At 40.0% G+C, this 16,997-nt stretch overlaps 2 protein-coding genes across 2 annotated transcripts; one reads left to right on the plus strand and one right to left on the minus strand.

Annotated features, from left to right (window-relative positions):
* Positions 1-1,651: 1,651 nt before the first annotated feature.
* On the plus strand, positions 1,652-4,494 carry elac1 (elaC ribonuclease Z 1). Its single transcript, XM_084551510.1, has 5 exons — positions 1,652-1,827; positions 2,170-2,376; positions 2,614-2,672; positions 2,894-3,104; positions 3,208-4,494. Exons 1-5 carry the CDS (start codon positions 1,671-1,673, stop codon positions 3,684-3,686), a joined length of 1,113 nt encoding a protein of 370 aa, XP_084407636.1. The 5' UTR covers positions 1,652-1,670; the 3' UTR covers positions 3,687-4,494.
* Positions 4,495-4,631: 137 nt separating this feature from the next.
* mier3b (mesoderm induction early response 1, family member 3 b) lies at positions 4,632-13,042 on the minus strand. Its single transcript, XM_084551509.1, has 13 exons — positions 13,033-13,042; positions 12,186-12,210; positions 11,830-11,975; positions 11,284-11,406; positions 11,029-11,152; positions 10,396-10,469; positions 10,198-10,270; positions 9,910-10,058; positions 9,627-9,708; positions 8,343-8,437; positions 8,114-8,241; positions 7,845-7,999; positions 4,632-7,740 (listed from the first exon to the last, which is right to left on the minus strand). The coding sequence occupies exons 1-13, from the start codon at positions 13,039-13,041 to the stop codon at positions 7,265-7,267; spliced, it is 1,659 nt and encodes a 552-aa protein (XP_084407635.1). The 5' UTR covers position 13,042; the 3' UTR covers positions 4,632-7,264.
* Positions 13,043-16,997: the final 3,955 nt, after the last annotated feature.

A 16,997-nucleotide genomic window follows, 5' to 3' on the forward strand; every position in this document is an offset into this window, starting at 1 on the left:
GTAGTTGTAGGCTTTTATTTTAAAAATACAACACAAAAAATGGTAAAATATTAAGACAGAGATGACTGTCTTGTTTTTTTGTCATAAATAACCTAGAAATAAGTTACCCTCATGAGCAAAGGGCACATATAATATAAAATTGATCTTTTTCCACTTTTTTTGTGTACAAAAATTGTGAATGGTTGTCTGTCTCTCTGTGTTAGCCCTGCGATGGACTGACGACCTGTCCAGGGTGTACCCCGCCTCTCGCCCAATGACAGCTGGGATAGGCTCCAGCAGACGCTGCGACCCCTCAGAGGAAAATGAATGAATGATTTCTACATTGTCTTTGTTTCACTTACTATATATTACTATATTTTATAAGCCAGAGTTTTCTACTCATGACATTTTTCAATAGTTTTATTTAAAATAAACTTTTTTTAAAACATTAAATACAGGTGCGTGTGTTTAAATGACTGTGATCACCCAGTGTTTTTACTGTGTTTTATCAGGTAAATGTGATTCTTGGCGTTCCCACCAGGAAAAAATTTTTCATTGAAGTATGTGTTCATATAGCACGGTGCCCTTTGAGTCTGTTGAAGTTTGTTTTTGGTACTTGGTAATATTGTCTCAGCGTTTTTACGCAGAAAGCAGCATAACTGTGCTACATTATTATACTTGATGTGTTAAAACTCCAGAATAAAACCCATTTTATGCTGACTTTTGTTGTTCTTTGCTGGTTTCAAATAAATCATTTGAAAAAAATAAAATAAAACTCATCCACACACATCTGATTTAACAGCTAGTGAAAATAGGCATTTATTTAATTTTTACTGGATAAGATAAGATAAGATAAGACTTTATTCATCCCTGTGGGGAAATTAGGGTGTTACAGCAGCAGGGAACAACAGTGCAAGATGCAAAAAAGATACAAAAAATAGAATAAGGCAGACAAGAGAAACTATATAAAAAGTAAATATGTCATGGTACAAAAAATATTTACATATTGCATCAGGTTTTCAGTGGCAATCAGAAGTTGAAATAACCAACTTGTGTACATTGAGGGTTGAAGTGGTAAGGAGGTTAAAAATACATATTGACATTCATGAATGAATAAAAACAAGCTCCAATAGGAGTTGGACCAAGTATTGCACTAGAAAGACATGAGATAATGACAGTTTGGATATACTGTGCTCGTGTGGGTCCTGAAAAGAAGCTCAGCAGCAGCAGAGCTAGGAAATGCTGATGTTAAAGAGTCTGACTGCTGAGGGGACAAAAGACCTCCGGAAGCATTCCTTCTTCTTGCACTGTGAGTGCAGCAGTCTTTGGCTGAAGGAGCTTCCTAAAGTCCCTACTGTCTCATACAGGGGATAAGAGGGGTTGTTCCTGATGTTGGACAGTTTAGCCAACATCCTCCTCTCCCCCACCTGCTGCTGCCAACTGACAGGGGGAAAAAAAAATAAAAAAAAATCTAAACAATAACTTGGTAAGTAAGTCAGTAAAAATTATTTTTGCTACCAGTGTAAAACTCAAATTTACCACAAATGACTTAACCCTGAACGGAGCGCCGTCGCTCATCTTACGTCATCAGCGTGTGACAGTGTTTACTGAGGGAGCATGACATCCTTCCTGCTGTGTGATAGCAGGTTGTAGACAGTGTTTTTTAGCAGTTTTTCAGTATCTCTGGGAGGATGTCCATGGACATGACTTTCCTCGGAACCGGCTCGGCTTACCCGTCTCCTCACCGCGGTGCCTCGGCTCTGGTGCTGCGGACGGAAGGGGAGTGTTGGCTGTTCGACTGCGGAGAGGGAACCCAGACACAACTGATGAAAAGCCAGATCAGAGCAGGTGAGTCAGTCCAGCTCCTCACACAGTCTGCCTCCCCTTTGGGTGTTCCCACAACAGACTAAAACACGTTCTTGAAGGTTCTGGAAAACTTAAATAAACCTTTTTTAACATATACACCTCCCACTGCCCCCAACTATCTATCCTTGCTTGCCTTTCTAAATTGGAAAGTCGTTTAAATTCCACAATAATATTAGACTTTATATTAGATGTATTCACACTCATGAAATGATTTGTGTACTTTAAAGTAAAACTGTTGAAAAACTTTAAAAAACTCCAACACGTCCACTCTTTCCACATTGTGACATCTGCAGTGTGTAATATATTGTCCTGTTTTCTTCATAGGTCGCATCACCAAAGTTTTCATCTCCCATTTGCACGGAGACCACCTGTTCGGTTTGCCTGGTCTCCTTTGCACCGTGAGTCTCAACGCCAACTCCGACCCCCAGCAGAACGTGAACCGCGTGGACATCTACGGGCCCCGGGGCCTCCGGCACTTCCTCAGGGTTACCCTCGGCCTCACGGGATCCCAGCTGCTCTTCCCTTACGCAGGCAGGTCCAAAATGTCTCCACACAAACTGGAAGCTATCTTCTCTTAGAATAGAAGATTCTACCTGTACGCCTTCAATGTCTACAGCACCTAGACATTTGAGCTGCCTCTTTTTTTGCTGTATTTTAGCCAAGTGTCACCATTTCTTGGCTGATTTAGTCACTTCTTATACTATTAATTGTTTTTCTTTTGCTTAATTCTATTGAATTCTCTAAAATGATACGTGTGTGTTGTTGCAGTTCATGAACTGGAGGACACGCCTGACCAGAGTCCAGAAGAGGGACAGCTCAGCCAGGAGGTAGGTAGTCGGTTTTCCGTTGTAGTAAAACATCAACGTTTTATGTCTTAGCAGATTTGGGGTATTTGGGACAGTCTCAGACACTTTATTTGCATTTAATCTAATATATTTCCCCTACCCAAGAGTCACAACAGTTTCCTCCACCTCTATTATTCCAAGAGTGTGTACTCTTTCATTTTAAGCTCGTGTACTGATTTGTCTACACTCTGTGTGTGCTCTAGTTGACAGCAGAGCACAGCCCTCTCCATCCACAGGAACAGCTGGGTAGGACGATCTCCCTGGACGTCTCCAGCGACTGTTATCTGCTCTTTGAAGACAAGAAGTTTGTGGTCAAAGCCTTCAGGCTGTTTCACCGCATCCCCTCTTTTGGTTTTTGCGTTCAGGAGCATGATCGACCAGGAAGATTAAAGACAGAGCTACTAAAGGAGCTAGGTAAAAACAAACAAACAAAAAACACTAAATCCCAGTTAACTGGGTAGTTATAAAATCCTTAAATGAAATTTCACCAATAGTAAACACTTTTTGTGGCCCTCAGGTCTGAAACCAGGGCCTCTCTATGGGCGTCTCAAATCTGGACAGTCTGTAACTCTGGAAAGCGGCCGGGTGGTTCTACCTACCGAGGTGACGGAGGAAGCTATTCCAGGGAGGAAAGTCTGCGTTTTCGGGGACTGCAGCTCAGTGCTCGGGGAAGGAGCGCTGAGGTTGTGCAAGGGGGCAGACGTTCTGGTTCACGAGGCCACGCTCGGGAACGAGCACCGGGAGAAAGCGGTGGACCACGGGCACAGCACACCGGAGATGGCGGCGGCGGTGGCTCGGGCTTGCTGCGCGCAGAGGCTGGTGCTGTACCACTTCAGTCAGCGCTACAAGCCGAGCTCCTTGCTGAAGGAGGGAGACGAGGACGACGTGTCGGAGCTCAAGAGGCAGGCGGAGGGAGCGCTACAGGACAGTGGTGTAGAAGTGACTCTGGCTGAGGACTTTCTGACTTTACCCATCCCTCTGAAAAGACCGAGGTAATAAACGGCCAGCTTAGATGATGGAAAAGGGAACAATGATATTTTAAAAGTTACATTTTTTTTCTCTCTTTGAATCCAGTTCATAGTTTTTATCAGCAGACCCTGAATGAGTCCATTATACCTGTAAGAGAACTGGCACAAAAACAAATCTCGGCTCAAGATCCACACTGCCTCACTGTCCCTTCATTGTTCTGCATTATATTAATGCAGATTAAGACCAAACGGAAACAGACTTCAGTAACAACTAACAGTCATTTCCCGTATCTGTGTCACACTGGGTCGACCACCTGAGAACCTGAGCACAGAGCCCGAGACAGTCTTTCACCAAAACTAAATATTCAGCGCATCTCTAAGAGCCACATATCTTCCAAACATCCCGACACCAAAGCAGCCTTTTTTTGTTGTTGACAAAATCGTTGCGATCTGATTGTGTCTCGGAGGCAGATTTCTGCAGTATCTGGCAACACACATATCTGAAGAATGCGTGTTTCCATTTATTTTGGATTTCTGTTATTTTCCACTCCAGCTACATTGTTCAAAACCAGATGTCACAAAACTAGCGTCAACCAAACTACGTAAACAACAGCTAATGCTAACGCCCTAGCTAATTTTAACAATGCTAAATATGGCACTTGGCTATGTAAATATCTATTAGCAAAAGAAAACATAGATTATCTCACCACACGACTTTCAGACTTCTGACCACACCCACTTAGAGACAGAAAGGGTACACCATTTCATATAAGGAGCAGCTTTAATGGACTGCATCTTCAGACTGCGTTAGAGAATCTTAGGTTGAAAGCCCCAGAACAAACGACCAAGTGGATCCTGAGCCGAGACCGTTGCCGTCATCATTTTGGTCCCTAGTCTTTAGGTTTCTCACAAAAACAACTCAAACCTAAAGCACAATCTGTCCGTACGATAAAGAGCATGCGATTATCTCCGAACCTTTTCCAGAGCTTTATTTCTGGATCTGTACACAAGGTATTAAAGTACAACAGAAAATACAAAATAATGTTTAACAAAAGAAAAAAAAAAAAACAACTCAATGTTTTATGTACAATTCTTATAAACAATAAAGATAGCTTCTTGAACATTTCTCATAGTGAAGTTTTTGATTGTCTATATTTCTGGATATACATTTTTAAGTTTTGTAGGTTTTTTTTTTTTTATTCACAAAGGTGTTTTCGTTTTCATCAAAGGACTGGAGTTTTCTTTTTCAAAACCACAACTGCTGCTATATTTTTTTTTTCTTCTTTTTAAACTTCAAAACACAATACAAAATATAAAATAAATTTGTTTAGTGCTTTCTTGCACACACAAGTCTCATACCAGAGATATCAATAAAATATCACATTTTCGAGAGTTCACAGGGTGGTGAAAAAAAAAAAACCCTACTTCTACTACTTAATGGCCTTTACATTCTGACAGTTTTTCTGAGTCTTTGTACAAACCACAGGTGAAATAAATATCACTGCACTGCTAAAGCTAGAAGAGCTCGGAGGACCTACTGCATTATGCACATTGCATTTAAAGAGGAAACTAGCTCTCCACATACTTAGAGCAGCAGCCATCCCTTTACCATCAAGACAAATATAGACGACGACATGTAAAAAGATTAAAATTTTCTCCAAGGAAAGAAAGATGAGTGTCTTTTACACATGGCTGCAAGTTTCAAATGCAAAACTGCAACATTGAGTAACATCAATACGTCTTTAGGTAAAGCCGTTTTCAGTGGTACACTTGAGAGACAGGCACAGCTGGCATGCGTGGTTTCAGCTGTGTCCCCGGTGTCTGGGTATCGTGACTTTCCGAACAGAAGAAGAAGAAGAAATGAAAACACCCAGTCAACCAGTAAAATGCAAAAACCCAAAATATCTGTACATATCTACAAATTATTGCCTTTCTGACAAGGAATCAAATTAAAACCTTTGTATGGACACAGATTCACAAGTGTAAGAGGTCAGTTAATAGACTTTTTAAAGGCTATTTGCTAATTATTTACATGAAACGCAGACGTGAATATCCTCTGATGCTGGGCTTGGAAACGAAATTACATGATCAAACTTAATAATGGGTAATAGGCGTGAATCCTGTCTGTACACACACACACACACACACACACACACACACACACTCACACACACAAACACACAATGGTGAAATAGTAGCTCTGTGGACATGACAAACATGATGTACCCCTGAAACAAACTAAATATTCATAGCACAATGCATAGATAAATTAAGTAAACACTACTACTGCATCCAATCAACCGACGCCGACTCGCTAAACATTTTACAATTCACAATTATGGACTTCAGTCAAGCGTAAACGCTTCCATTTCGGCTACTAGAAATTGTTGACCAGATTTCGAAAAAGGCATCTGTAGTCAGTACAGGCTAGGCAGAGGTTCAATACAAAATCAGAGAAGCTTTAAATAAAGATAATAATACTGCTAGAAGGGTTACCCAAGCTCGCTAGTGGTCTGAATGGGGCTACTTGATTTAGAAACGTATTTTACGGTAACAAAAACATATACAGGTTGCCTACGGGTAACATGAGTGGAAGCATGAACTGAAAGGATTAAATGAAATCTCAGAAAGGTACGAGATTATGCAATAAAGACTTAGTTTACTGTGTCTGTGTTTCAATGGCTTTTAACCCAAGCAACATCTTTGTATTTCAATATTGCTGTCATATGTTTTGCAGATCTCTTCCTAGAAAACAAGATGAATCCCATTATGTCACAGGTATTCTTTACCACCTGTATGTGTGTATATATAAAAAAAAAATAAAAATAAAAAAGGCCTGTAATTTGACTACATGGGATAGAAAGTGAACTGCTGAAAACATTCTCATGTTCCAGTTTGGCCACTTTGAACAAAAGCAAACTACGGACTTCCACAGGAGAAAATAGGAAAACTAAACTGGAGGAACTTAGCAGCTAAAGCCACGACGCTTCCTGGTCTCAAAGCTGATCTCCATGCTAGTGTTGCTCTTCGTACGATATGTACCCAGGTGTATTCTGGATCAACTAAAACCATCTGCACCAGTCTGGTTACTGAATCAAACCTGTAAACCAAACACTATTTATATATAAAAAAAAACAAAAAAGAAGTACCACTTCAATCAACAAAAACAGCCAACTAAACACCAACAGGCAAAAAAAAAAAACAAGCCATTTTTGGCAGCTGAAAAGAATGGCAGGATAACATACTGTAGCTCCGAAGATGTTGTGTGTAGATGTCAGGGAGGAAGATACACAACTCTCCTACTGCAGCCTCTGGGCCCCACTGTACATGGACGTTACACATCTCAAGACCGTAACACAAAAATAAAATAAATGGCTATATAAACTCTTGAGAGAAATCAAGATTTTAGTTCTATATGATAGACATCACTGATGTCATATTACACAAAAATGAAAACAAAAGTATATTCATATACATATATATATAGATATGTGTATTTATATATATATATATATAATAGAATTTAAACAAATTGGATTTTCCAGTGAGGTCAGTCTTATGTACAGGCAGGAAAAGGGGTTTCAAAAGGGAAGAAGATGAGGAAGATCACTCTGACTGAAGTGCTGCAGTGTGCTGTGTGTGGTGCCGCGCGTGTGCTCCCAGAAACCCGTTGGGCTCACCGCTGCCGGCCAAGCTCCCAAAGTCTGTGACGGAGACCGCCATTTTGGCGCCGGTGATTCGGTGGTGGTGCGTTGTTGTCCGCCGCGCTTCAAAGTCCACTCCAAGGTTACCTACAGACACGTCATTAATAAAGGAGTCAGGCAGCGCCATCTTGAGTCTCTTGGAGGGCCGTTCGCAGTCCTTGTTGACGCACACTCCCCCTAGCTGGCCCAGGTCTGAGTGGTAGAAGCCGGCGTCGAGCATGTTGAGGCAGTCGGGGTCTGCGCCGTTCGAAGGGAACCCGAGGGATTCTTCATGGTTCAGGGATCCGCGATGGAGACTTTCCAGCGGAGGAAAGCTGTAGGAATCCAGGCAACCAACCTCTGCAGGACTGCATACTGTGGCTACAGTGTTGCTCAAAGCTGCAAGGAGACAGGAACCTCAGTTAACACTGAACAACTGGAAGCAAAATATCCAAAATAATATAGTTGTTGAGTAATTCTATATTCCAAATCCCATTTCTAACCTGTGAGGTCACTGGCAGTGATGGAGTTGAGCAAGCTGAGCTGCTGTTCTGTGGTGCTCTCCAGCCTTCCTCCTCCACCAGCTCCCGAACACACAGAGGAGGAGCTGTCCACTGCTAGTCCCTCTGCTTCATCCACCAGCCTGTCCATCAGGTCACTGAATACACAGGAGCGTGTCACAACGGGTTAGTCAATTTCTCAGGTCGCTTTGAACTGAAACATCTGGGCAAAAACATACAAAAAGATATGGGTCTATTTTTGTGCCACTTACGTTACGCCGGGATAGCTGCTGTACTTTTTCTTCCCAAACCGATTCTGCTGCACAAACACGTCAAAGCGCTCTGACTTCTTCCACATGTAGTAAAATGCCACACATTCTGCTACTGTTCGTGTTGTGACCTGACAGGAAGGAAAAAAGTCAGTACAAAAAATGAGAAACATCCAGCCTTTTTTCTATCTTTTACGGTCATGCACGCAAGATATCATGAAGTAGGACTCACTTTGTGTTTCTGTATGAGGTGAAAATTCTTATCATACATCTGCAGAGCGTGTTCAAAGTTCTTGCATTCCTCTTCTGACCACGGAGGTGATTTTTCTGAAATAAAAAAATCCATTCTTTCAATGATGATCCTCAAACAAATCCTCAAATGTGTAAACAAAAGGTTACAGGTGGACATTCAACTCAAATTTGAAGTTAGCAATTATCAAAATAGTTTGTTAAAATGACAAAGACACAGAAGATTTAGATGCAAAGCTAATAAAAAAAAGACACAGGTATGGTATTAGTTTACTGTTGTCAGTCTTTTGAATTTTCTCCACATATATTAGTTGGGCAAAATATTAGCATTAACAGTCTGTCTGGGTTGAAGGGATTTCCAGTATAAACAGATAATGGAAATAGAAAAGGGCTAGTTCACCAATAGTTTGATGGCTTCCAGCGGGGTCAGTTATTCAGCTGGACATAAACAGCATAACCTACGCATGTAGCCTACACTGGCGTGAGCCATTTCTACTTGTTTGCTCATCAGTCTGGCTCCCTCTATAAAAACGTCATCTAAACGCTAGCCGGCGCCGTGTCTTTTTTTTGCCAGTTTCTTCTACTTCCTGCTTTACTCTTAGCAATAGCGTGTGAAACCTTCGCCGAGGACGAGTCAGACAACTGTTTATATCTCCGAACCTCCTCAGTTAACCTTTCAACAATATGTTCCATCTTTATTGATCCAAAATTATCAATCGAAAACTGCAGAGAGGGAGGAGCAGCCAGAAATACTAAAGCGGAAATATGCTACTACCAAGCGGACCAATCACAGCTCTTGCCGCCATTACATACAACCGCCCATTAACCTCCTTTCCAAGTTGAGAGATTTCTTTTCAGTTCTTTTAAACACGAGATTTCCGACTTCCTTCACCCGTCTACTTGCGCTCAATCCACAAATCTCAAAAATTACTATTTTGAGCAGACTATTTCTGTGGATATTACAGATAACACAAAAACTATTTATTTTGGAAAGAAGAAAAACACCCTATGGCTAATTTAATATAATGTTTTGTTATTGACCGTCTAACTGCAAACTACACAAATTATTTGGCTTAGATGGAGGTCAGCCCGTTGTGGAGTGCTTCACTAACTTTCCTGAGATCATGGACAATCTAATTTAACAAATCTACCCTACATAATACCAGACCAATTGTATTTGGTTTGTTGTGTCGTAGCGATTAACATTTTACAAATTAGGGTTTCCAAAACACTATGAGCTGTCTTCGCATGCCATTTGTTTGCTTACCTTTCGACGACTTCACATGGCTGCAGTATCTTTCTAGTGCTTCACGGGTGTTGTAGCTGCATTTGACAAGCTCATGCAAAGCCTATATTGAAAGATCGTAATAGTTAATATTACAATATCGTACAAAATACATCACTGCCTTAAAAACAACAAGCTAAAGGAATCAGAAATAACCTGTAGGATTACGCTATAACGTGATATATGAAACTTATTTAAAACACACATGCATAGTCATCACTGAATCTCAACATGAAAAGGATAGTTGTATGAAGCCATGACTGACCTGCTCATTGTCTCGAACATGCATCCCTGGTTTGTCACATGGTGGCTTTTCATCTGTTGTCCGTGACAATACTTCAGACAGGAAACCCCTAACCTTGTTTTCCGTCAATATACCTGGGCTCCATAATAACTCGTCTTCATCTTCATAGACTGCACAACAAAATAAATACCAGTATTAGTCACATTGTGTACATTATTTTGTCCTCAAAGAATGGATATCAACATTATAAGCAGCCACATTAAAAAAATACGGGAGTTTGTGCGATGAAAACAAAAAAGCAGCAGTCACCTTTCTCTCCATCTTTGTAGTGGCAGAGGCCAGAAGGAACCTCTGCTTGGTACTCTGTTCCCACCATTATTTCCTGTTATAAAAAAATGAAACAGTGGACAATTCACAACATGTTCAAATCTAATCAATCAAATGTAACACATGAAGTTTACACCTTAGCGTCTCTTAATGCGTTTAAAAATACAATGTATTATTCACCTTTCTGGAGTCTTCTGGACTTGGGCCATCTTCGTCACACTCTGACTCTTTATCACCGTCAGAGATAGCATTAGCTGAAAATAAACAAATTTCATAAATACATTTATAGGCACGAAATTTGAAAATAATCTCCTATATAATCCAGAACTTCACCATAACCTCTTGGAGGGGTACAGTTTCATGGTATGCCCATCTTAAAAGATAATTGATCAAATTGAGAGTTGTTCGTTAAGCAAAAATAAAATACGTTCTGAATATATCTTGTGAGGTGTAAATAATTTCATTTTAAATTTTATCTGACTGTAATTAAATAGTAAAAAAGTCAAATCTTCTGAATTGATTCCAGATTCATATTCATATAAATAAACTAGCATTTCTTTCAACCAAATAATAAACATGTGGGAATGTTCAATATTGCTGAGATGTATGGTTGACAATCAACATATGTCCAATACAGCAATGTAATGCCGGTATGCCGATTTTATTTGCGTCACGCGGTGGCAAACTTAATATGCTGGAGTGCTGGACTGTTAAGATTTAACAGAAACGCAATGAAAATAACTGTCCTCCTATCTTTAAACTGGAGATATTTAAGATGAGCTTGTCCTCTAGAGCTTGTAAACCTTCACTTACATCTAAGTGTTCTTGGGAAGAAATCAGTGGCCTCATGGGAAGTGACCGAGGGGGTCAGATCATCAGCTGAAGACTGTGTCTCCTCCTCGTAATCCCCAGACAGTAGGTCTTTAGCTATTTCCTCCTAGAGATAAAATAATAATATCCATTGTACATTCTGGCAGAACACAGGACACCAACAGAGTATCCGTTGTTGGATACACTAATAAGTAACTAATTGTAAAGTGTAAATTTCACATAACAGCAGGTATTTACCTTATCCAGCGTCATGTCAGGCAGCTCATCAGTCAGGTCTCCAGAAGAGCTGTCTATACTGGAGCCTGCTGAGGCTTCATAGCGATAGATGGCCAACAGTTCCTCCAAAGGCATGTTCCCTTCCTGAAAAATAAAGGCGTATATATGATATAGGCGTATATTTTCACTATTTTATTTCAATACCAACAGCACCTTATTTTGGAAAATGGTACATGTTCTGCTTTTTCTTTTTTTTTCAGTGAACGCAATTTTTTGTTTAAATAAAACAAATGTAAACAGAGGTAAAACTAAATCTGTAAACTTTATATATTCATTGTAAACAAGAGACGATAGCCGAATGACACTAGTTTTTAGTCTAATTGAGGCACTTTTACAACAAAGCCCCATGAACCGACCGGACAGATACACGAGATCAAAAATATTAAAAATCCTTCACTCCAAACAACTGCCATACAAATGAGTCAAAGCAGATTTGACTATTCAAAATAACTGCATAAATGTGGGGAAATGCCATCTCGGGATATTTTGCAATTTTAATTAATTTACCTTTTCAAGATCTGCAATTTCAGAGCTGATATTCCCTCCACCTTCTAGAGACTCTTCCTCCTCCAGAGTCCTCTCATCATCGTATTCATGGACTAGCATTTCGGCTGTTGGGTCAAAGTCATGGTCCTCTGACGATAAAGAGCCAACTGGATGAGAGAAAAATAAAATATGAAGAATCATAAATGTCTCAGTGTCATACACGAAGTTCTGTTTACTTTATTAAGACTGACAAATCATGTCAGTATAACACATTTAAGCTATGTACAACCACTTAAAGTAAAGCAAATTACATAATTAAATCTTTATAGTTATGTTATGCAAAATCCTTCCTTAATTTGCAGTGAATATGTTATTACCTGGACTTGAACTCCCTAGGGAAGCCTGAAAAGATTAAAAACAGAGCACAAATTAGAGCAATAACAATAAAACAGGTTCAAGATTTAATCATGTACTTTAAGCACAAGTAATTAATCGGACAGAGTAAGAGAAAAATGCATCTAATGGGCTCTAATATGGTCACGGAAAATAGTTTGCAGGAGAGATGCATTTGCCGCTAACGTTACCTGGCATAGGTGGCTAATTGCAACGCTAGCCGCTTTGCACACCGAGGAAAAGCATGAAATTTTAGCTTCTGACTGTGAATAAAAGGTTCCCGAGAGCATCGACGTACAAAGAAAGGCGTCTATTAAAGAGGACAGTGCGTTTTATGCAATATCGGCTCCAGTAACAGTTAGCTAGCCGGCTAACCCAAAGCCTGATGTTAACGTTATGCATCGAAAAATGTAAACACTAATTTCGTTTGCGAGCCACTGCAATCGATATGGTTTGGCGATACTTTTAACACAAATGTCGCTCATTCAACCTAAAAGGGAAAAAAACTAATTTCCATTCCATTCAACGCGATATAGTGTGTTATTTCCTTTAACCAGCAAGCTAACGTTAAATTTACGTATCAATTTACACAGCCGCTACACCAAAGCAGCTGAGAGAGCGAAGGCGCAGAGGCCTGGTAGTGAAGGATCCGTCCAGACATTCAAGCATATTTTAGAGGAATAAAAATGACAATTATGACACGAAACACGCTATATAGAAGGCAAAACTTATTGTTTCTCCAATCGATAACATAGAAATGGAAAATACAACACACAAATTTTAAAAATATCGATTTAAGATCGATTGCTTCTCCCCTGTTTTCCCTCTTACCTCCGCCATATTGGTACCTTTAGCTAATGGGCTCGTTCTAGCGCAGTACCCGGATCAGCGCTCTGAGCCAATCAGAGCTCCAGGTGACCGTGCTAGTCGTGACGCCGTTCAAACCAACCACAGACCAGCCTAACGGTAATCATATGGAAACGGCGAGCCCACGGCGTGAAAATAAAAGATACACAATTAAAAATAAAATTGCGGATGTAAATCCAATGCCCTGTATCAGTATTACGGCGTTGACCCTGTTGACACCTCCTCATACAGCGGCGGCTTGCTAGAACATTCCTTGAATGCTCTCATAACATCCCAGCTGATTTCCTGTTCTCCCTAATACCGTGTTGCATTTCTGGAGCCCAGTTTTATCAGTATTTTTGTTTTTTTGACACAGTTTTTAGGCAGCAACGTCTCAGTTTGGCCATGCTTCCTTTAAATGGAAATGATGAGATACCTAAAGTTGAATAATTTTGTACTAGGATAGCAATTTCCCACACTCTATGACATTAGCTATTTACCACACAGTCTACTGCTAACACCAATGCTAGTACAATACCTTTAAAGTAATTACATTTTTAAATGTAAATCAATAATTTCAGGGTTTACAAATAAAAATAAATAATGCATTTAATTTATTCAGCTGACTTCTAACATTATTGGCTTTTGATCGATTGTTTTGAGAGCAAATTTTCATTTTCATGTTATTTTTTTTACTTTTTTGTTTGTTTGTTTATAAACCCCCAAATGCAAACTTTAAAAATACATATTATATGTGCAATTTCATAAATGGCGATTGAGAGACAGCTCAAGAAGTGTATATTCTTCCATTAGTTTTGCTCCTGAGCAAAAATTAAATCTTCCTCAGGTTAGGGTTGATCATACCAACTAATGATGCTGTTTAAAAGTTGTGTACAGTTACTTTTTTATTTAACTTTTTTCAGAATTATAATTTGAAAGTGAAATAAATGTATCTTCTGTATACAGACCAGCAGGGGGCAAAAGCACAGCATATTGTAACAGTTGAGCGCCACTCCATCCTTTCCTCCTCTTTCCCCTTTTCCTGGTTTGGATGACTTTGAAACCTCTCATCATATTAGTTCATATATAATGGTGCGTTAAAATTGGTTGGACAGTTGGGGCATGCTGGGTTATACGCTGACCTAGACCTAGTTTTCGATATGCAGAATCCAAATTTCCCAAGACTTTACTCTGCTGCTGCCCCATGACTGTTTTGGTCCTTGGATGTGCATTATCAGGGTGTTGATATAGTTTCTCAGGCAAGGTGACAAGGGTAGGTCAAGGCGAGATTTGCACCAGCTGCTTCTGTTAGAAAATCTGCAGATGTCTGTACACAGGTTGTCAGCGTTATTGCTTCCTGCCTCTCCAGATGCAGAGACAGGAAGTGGATGACCTCCCTGCAGCATAACAGAAACGTATCCATGAGTTTTTGCCATGTCAACAAATTACATTTGTTTTGCATGTGTGCTATGAATTGCATTTATTCATGTAACATGTTGGGGAACACAGGGATTGTAAATCGAGTTCATCTTTAAAAGGGTAATATAATGTGTATGACGCCATATTTTCCACTTGCACAGTTTGAGCATTCAGCTCATACACAAAAGTGTAGGCCAGTGAGGCCATGCTAGAAGAGTCTCTGCCTCAGCGGAGGTCCCATAGGAATGACGTGTCATTTATTGGACATTACAATGCAATATTCACATCAGAGGTAGAAGAGGGTCTGACTGCTTTGAGTGTGCTTATAACGGCTGCCAGCACCGGTGACGCATTTGATGAATTAATGGTGTTGCTTTTGTCTTGTTAGACTAAAAACCCCTTATTCAAACATATAAATGCAAATGCAAATGTATACATTAATATACACATTCAAAGACATCGCAAGTGATATAAACTGTTCTTGCATAAACACATCTTAATCTTGTGATGCAGCCCAGATGGAGTAAGTACGTCTGCTGACTCGAGGGTCGCAAGTGGGGCTGGCCTGAACTCAGTTAAACCCGAGGAATCACAAGCTATTGTTTACATATGAGTCAAATTTAATTCGTCCTTTGGATTACGCTTTTCAAACCTGTCACAGCAAGTAAACACCTATATGTTTGGAAAACAGAAACCCCCGTAAGGCGTAGGAAGAGAAGTGTGGGCTTCATTTGGAGGACTCTGCAAACAAATGAGTCACTATTTTCCAACACATCTCTCTGTGGGCCACATCTGTTAACTGTCGGAGATAAGCTGGACCATAATAAGGAACCCCAGGTTCCACCAGATAAAGTTAAACAACATTCAATTATAGAATTGTAAAGAATTAACATTTGAGTTGAATAACTGCCAAAAAAGAGCATATACGCTTTTCTCCTAATGCTGCAGATTTTTTCTTACGAATAGAAACAGTACCCGTTTGTTTCCACTGTCCATGGTTGGCCATGTTTGCAGGTAAGTGGAGTTAAATAAAAGCAGTCTCCTTTCTCGCTCGCCGCTACAGCTGATTTATGATTACCATACTAATTTGAAAGCCCATTTGAAGCCTGCTTTTACAGAACAATGCAGACAGGAAGATGTGGGCCCATACCTAATGAGTGAAACTGTCAGGTCAACAAGTTATCCTCTGACGTAGATTGTGGAGAGGCGGGTGACAAAGGGTCACCGTCCATTGTTACGGTGTAAAACGGAAGCTGCTGATTAACGCTGGCACACACCTACACTGGTTTTACAATTGTCCAGCAACTGCCTACTCAGCCGATGTGCCATGGAGTATATTGTAATACTAATAACTTCCTCATAATTACGATTATATTTCAGGTCAGACGGATACATCGGCTGCACGTGTATTGATGATAATTATACGCGAGACGTCACTGGAGGATTGAACTGTGAGGGGGAAAAAAGTGTTTTGTTGATTTTTTGTTGCTGATGGTATAAGAATCAGAATCAGAACACTTAATTAATCCTTCAAGGAAATTCTTTTGCTGCTGAACACGAATAAGTCATTATTGAATCATGCTTCCCTGCACATGTAAGGAGAAGGAAACAGAATCCTGGGAAGACGTTTCAATATGAGACTATATAACACTGGAAAAATATGAGATGTACTGTATATAATGTTAAACTTCGGATCATACCTCAACAGACTGAACAATTGTGTGTAAAAAATAAGCAAATTCACATAAAATCACCAATTTCTCATGGCATTGAGGAAGGAGGGGCAAAACTACAGCCACCAAGTCTTAATGTTCCTAAGTCAGCATAATGAAATAATACACTGTGTACTTTTCATGAACATTGTGAGACAGCCCCTTTATGAAATATACACACCACCAGGTGGCAATATGAGATAGCCTTGGGTTCTTTGACTCAGCCATAGCATTTTACCATTTCCTCTGAGCTCGAATGCACCCGTCCTCAGTCAGGCTGCAACAATGACTGTATGGACTCTGTATGTTGATATTCTTGGGTGAATCATGTAAAACTCCACAGTTGCAGTGCAGTTGCACAGCTTTGTGTGATTGCAAGTGTTTATCCTCACATTCGGCTCACTAAACAGTCAGCAGCTGCAGAGCAAGTCCCGCAGTGTCAACAAACCTCTCCAAAAAGCTTTGCCATTTTTAGGTTTATGTTATTCGTCAGTAATATAATCACACCGTAGTATAATGTGATTTCCAAGTATTCCTGGAAAACTGATAACGTATTTGTGTTTATATTACGCTATGAAACGAAGTGGTCATGACATGAGATGCAAGTAAGCTGTTAGTAACAAAACAGCCCCATTAGCAGCCCATTTACCCTAACCCTTCAGTTTTAGTGTGTGTGTGTGTGTGTGTGTATGCGTCATTTCAAAGTTCAGTAAATGTTGTTGTTTTTTTTGTTTTTTTTTCATGGGAAGATGAGGATTAAATTAGTCATTGCACACGCATCACCGCACATTACAGTCAAAACAGTCCTTTAGAGGTGAA

The sequence above is a fragment of the Chelon labrosus genome (genome assembly GCF_963514085.1).
Source record: "Chelon labrosus genome assembly, chromosome: 9".
NCBI lineage: Eukaryota > Metazoa > Chordata > Actinopteri > Mugiliformes > Mugilidae > Chelon > Chelon labrosus.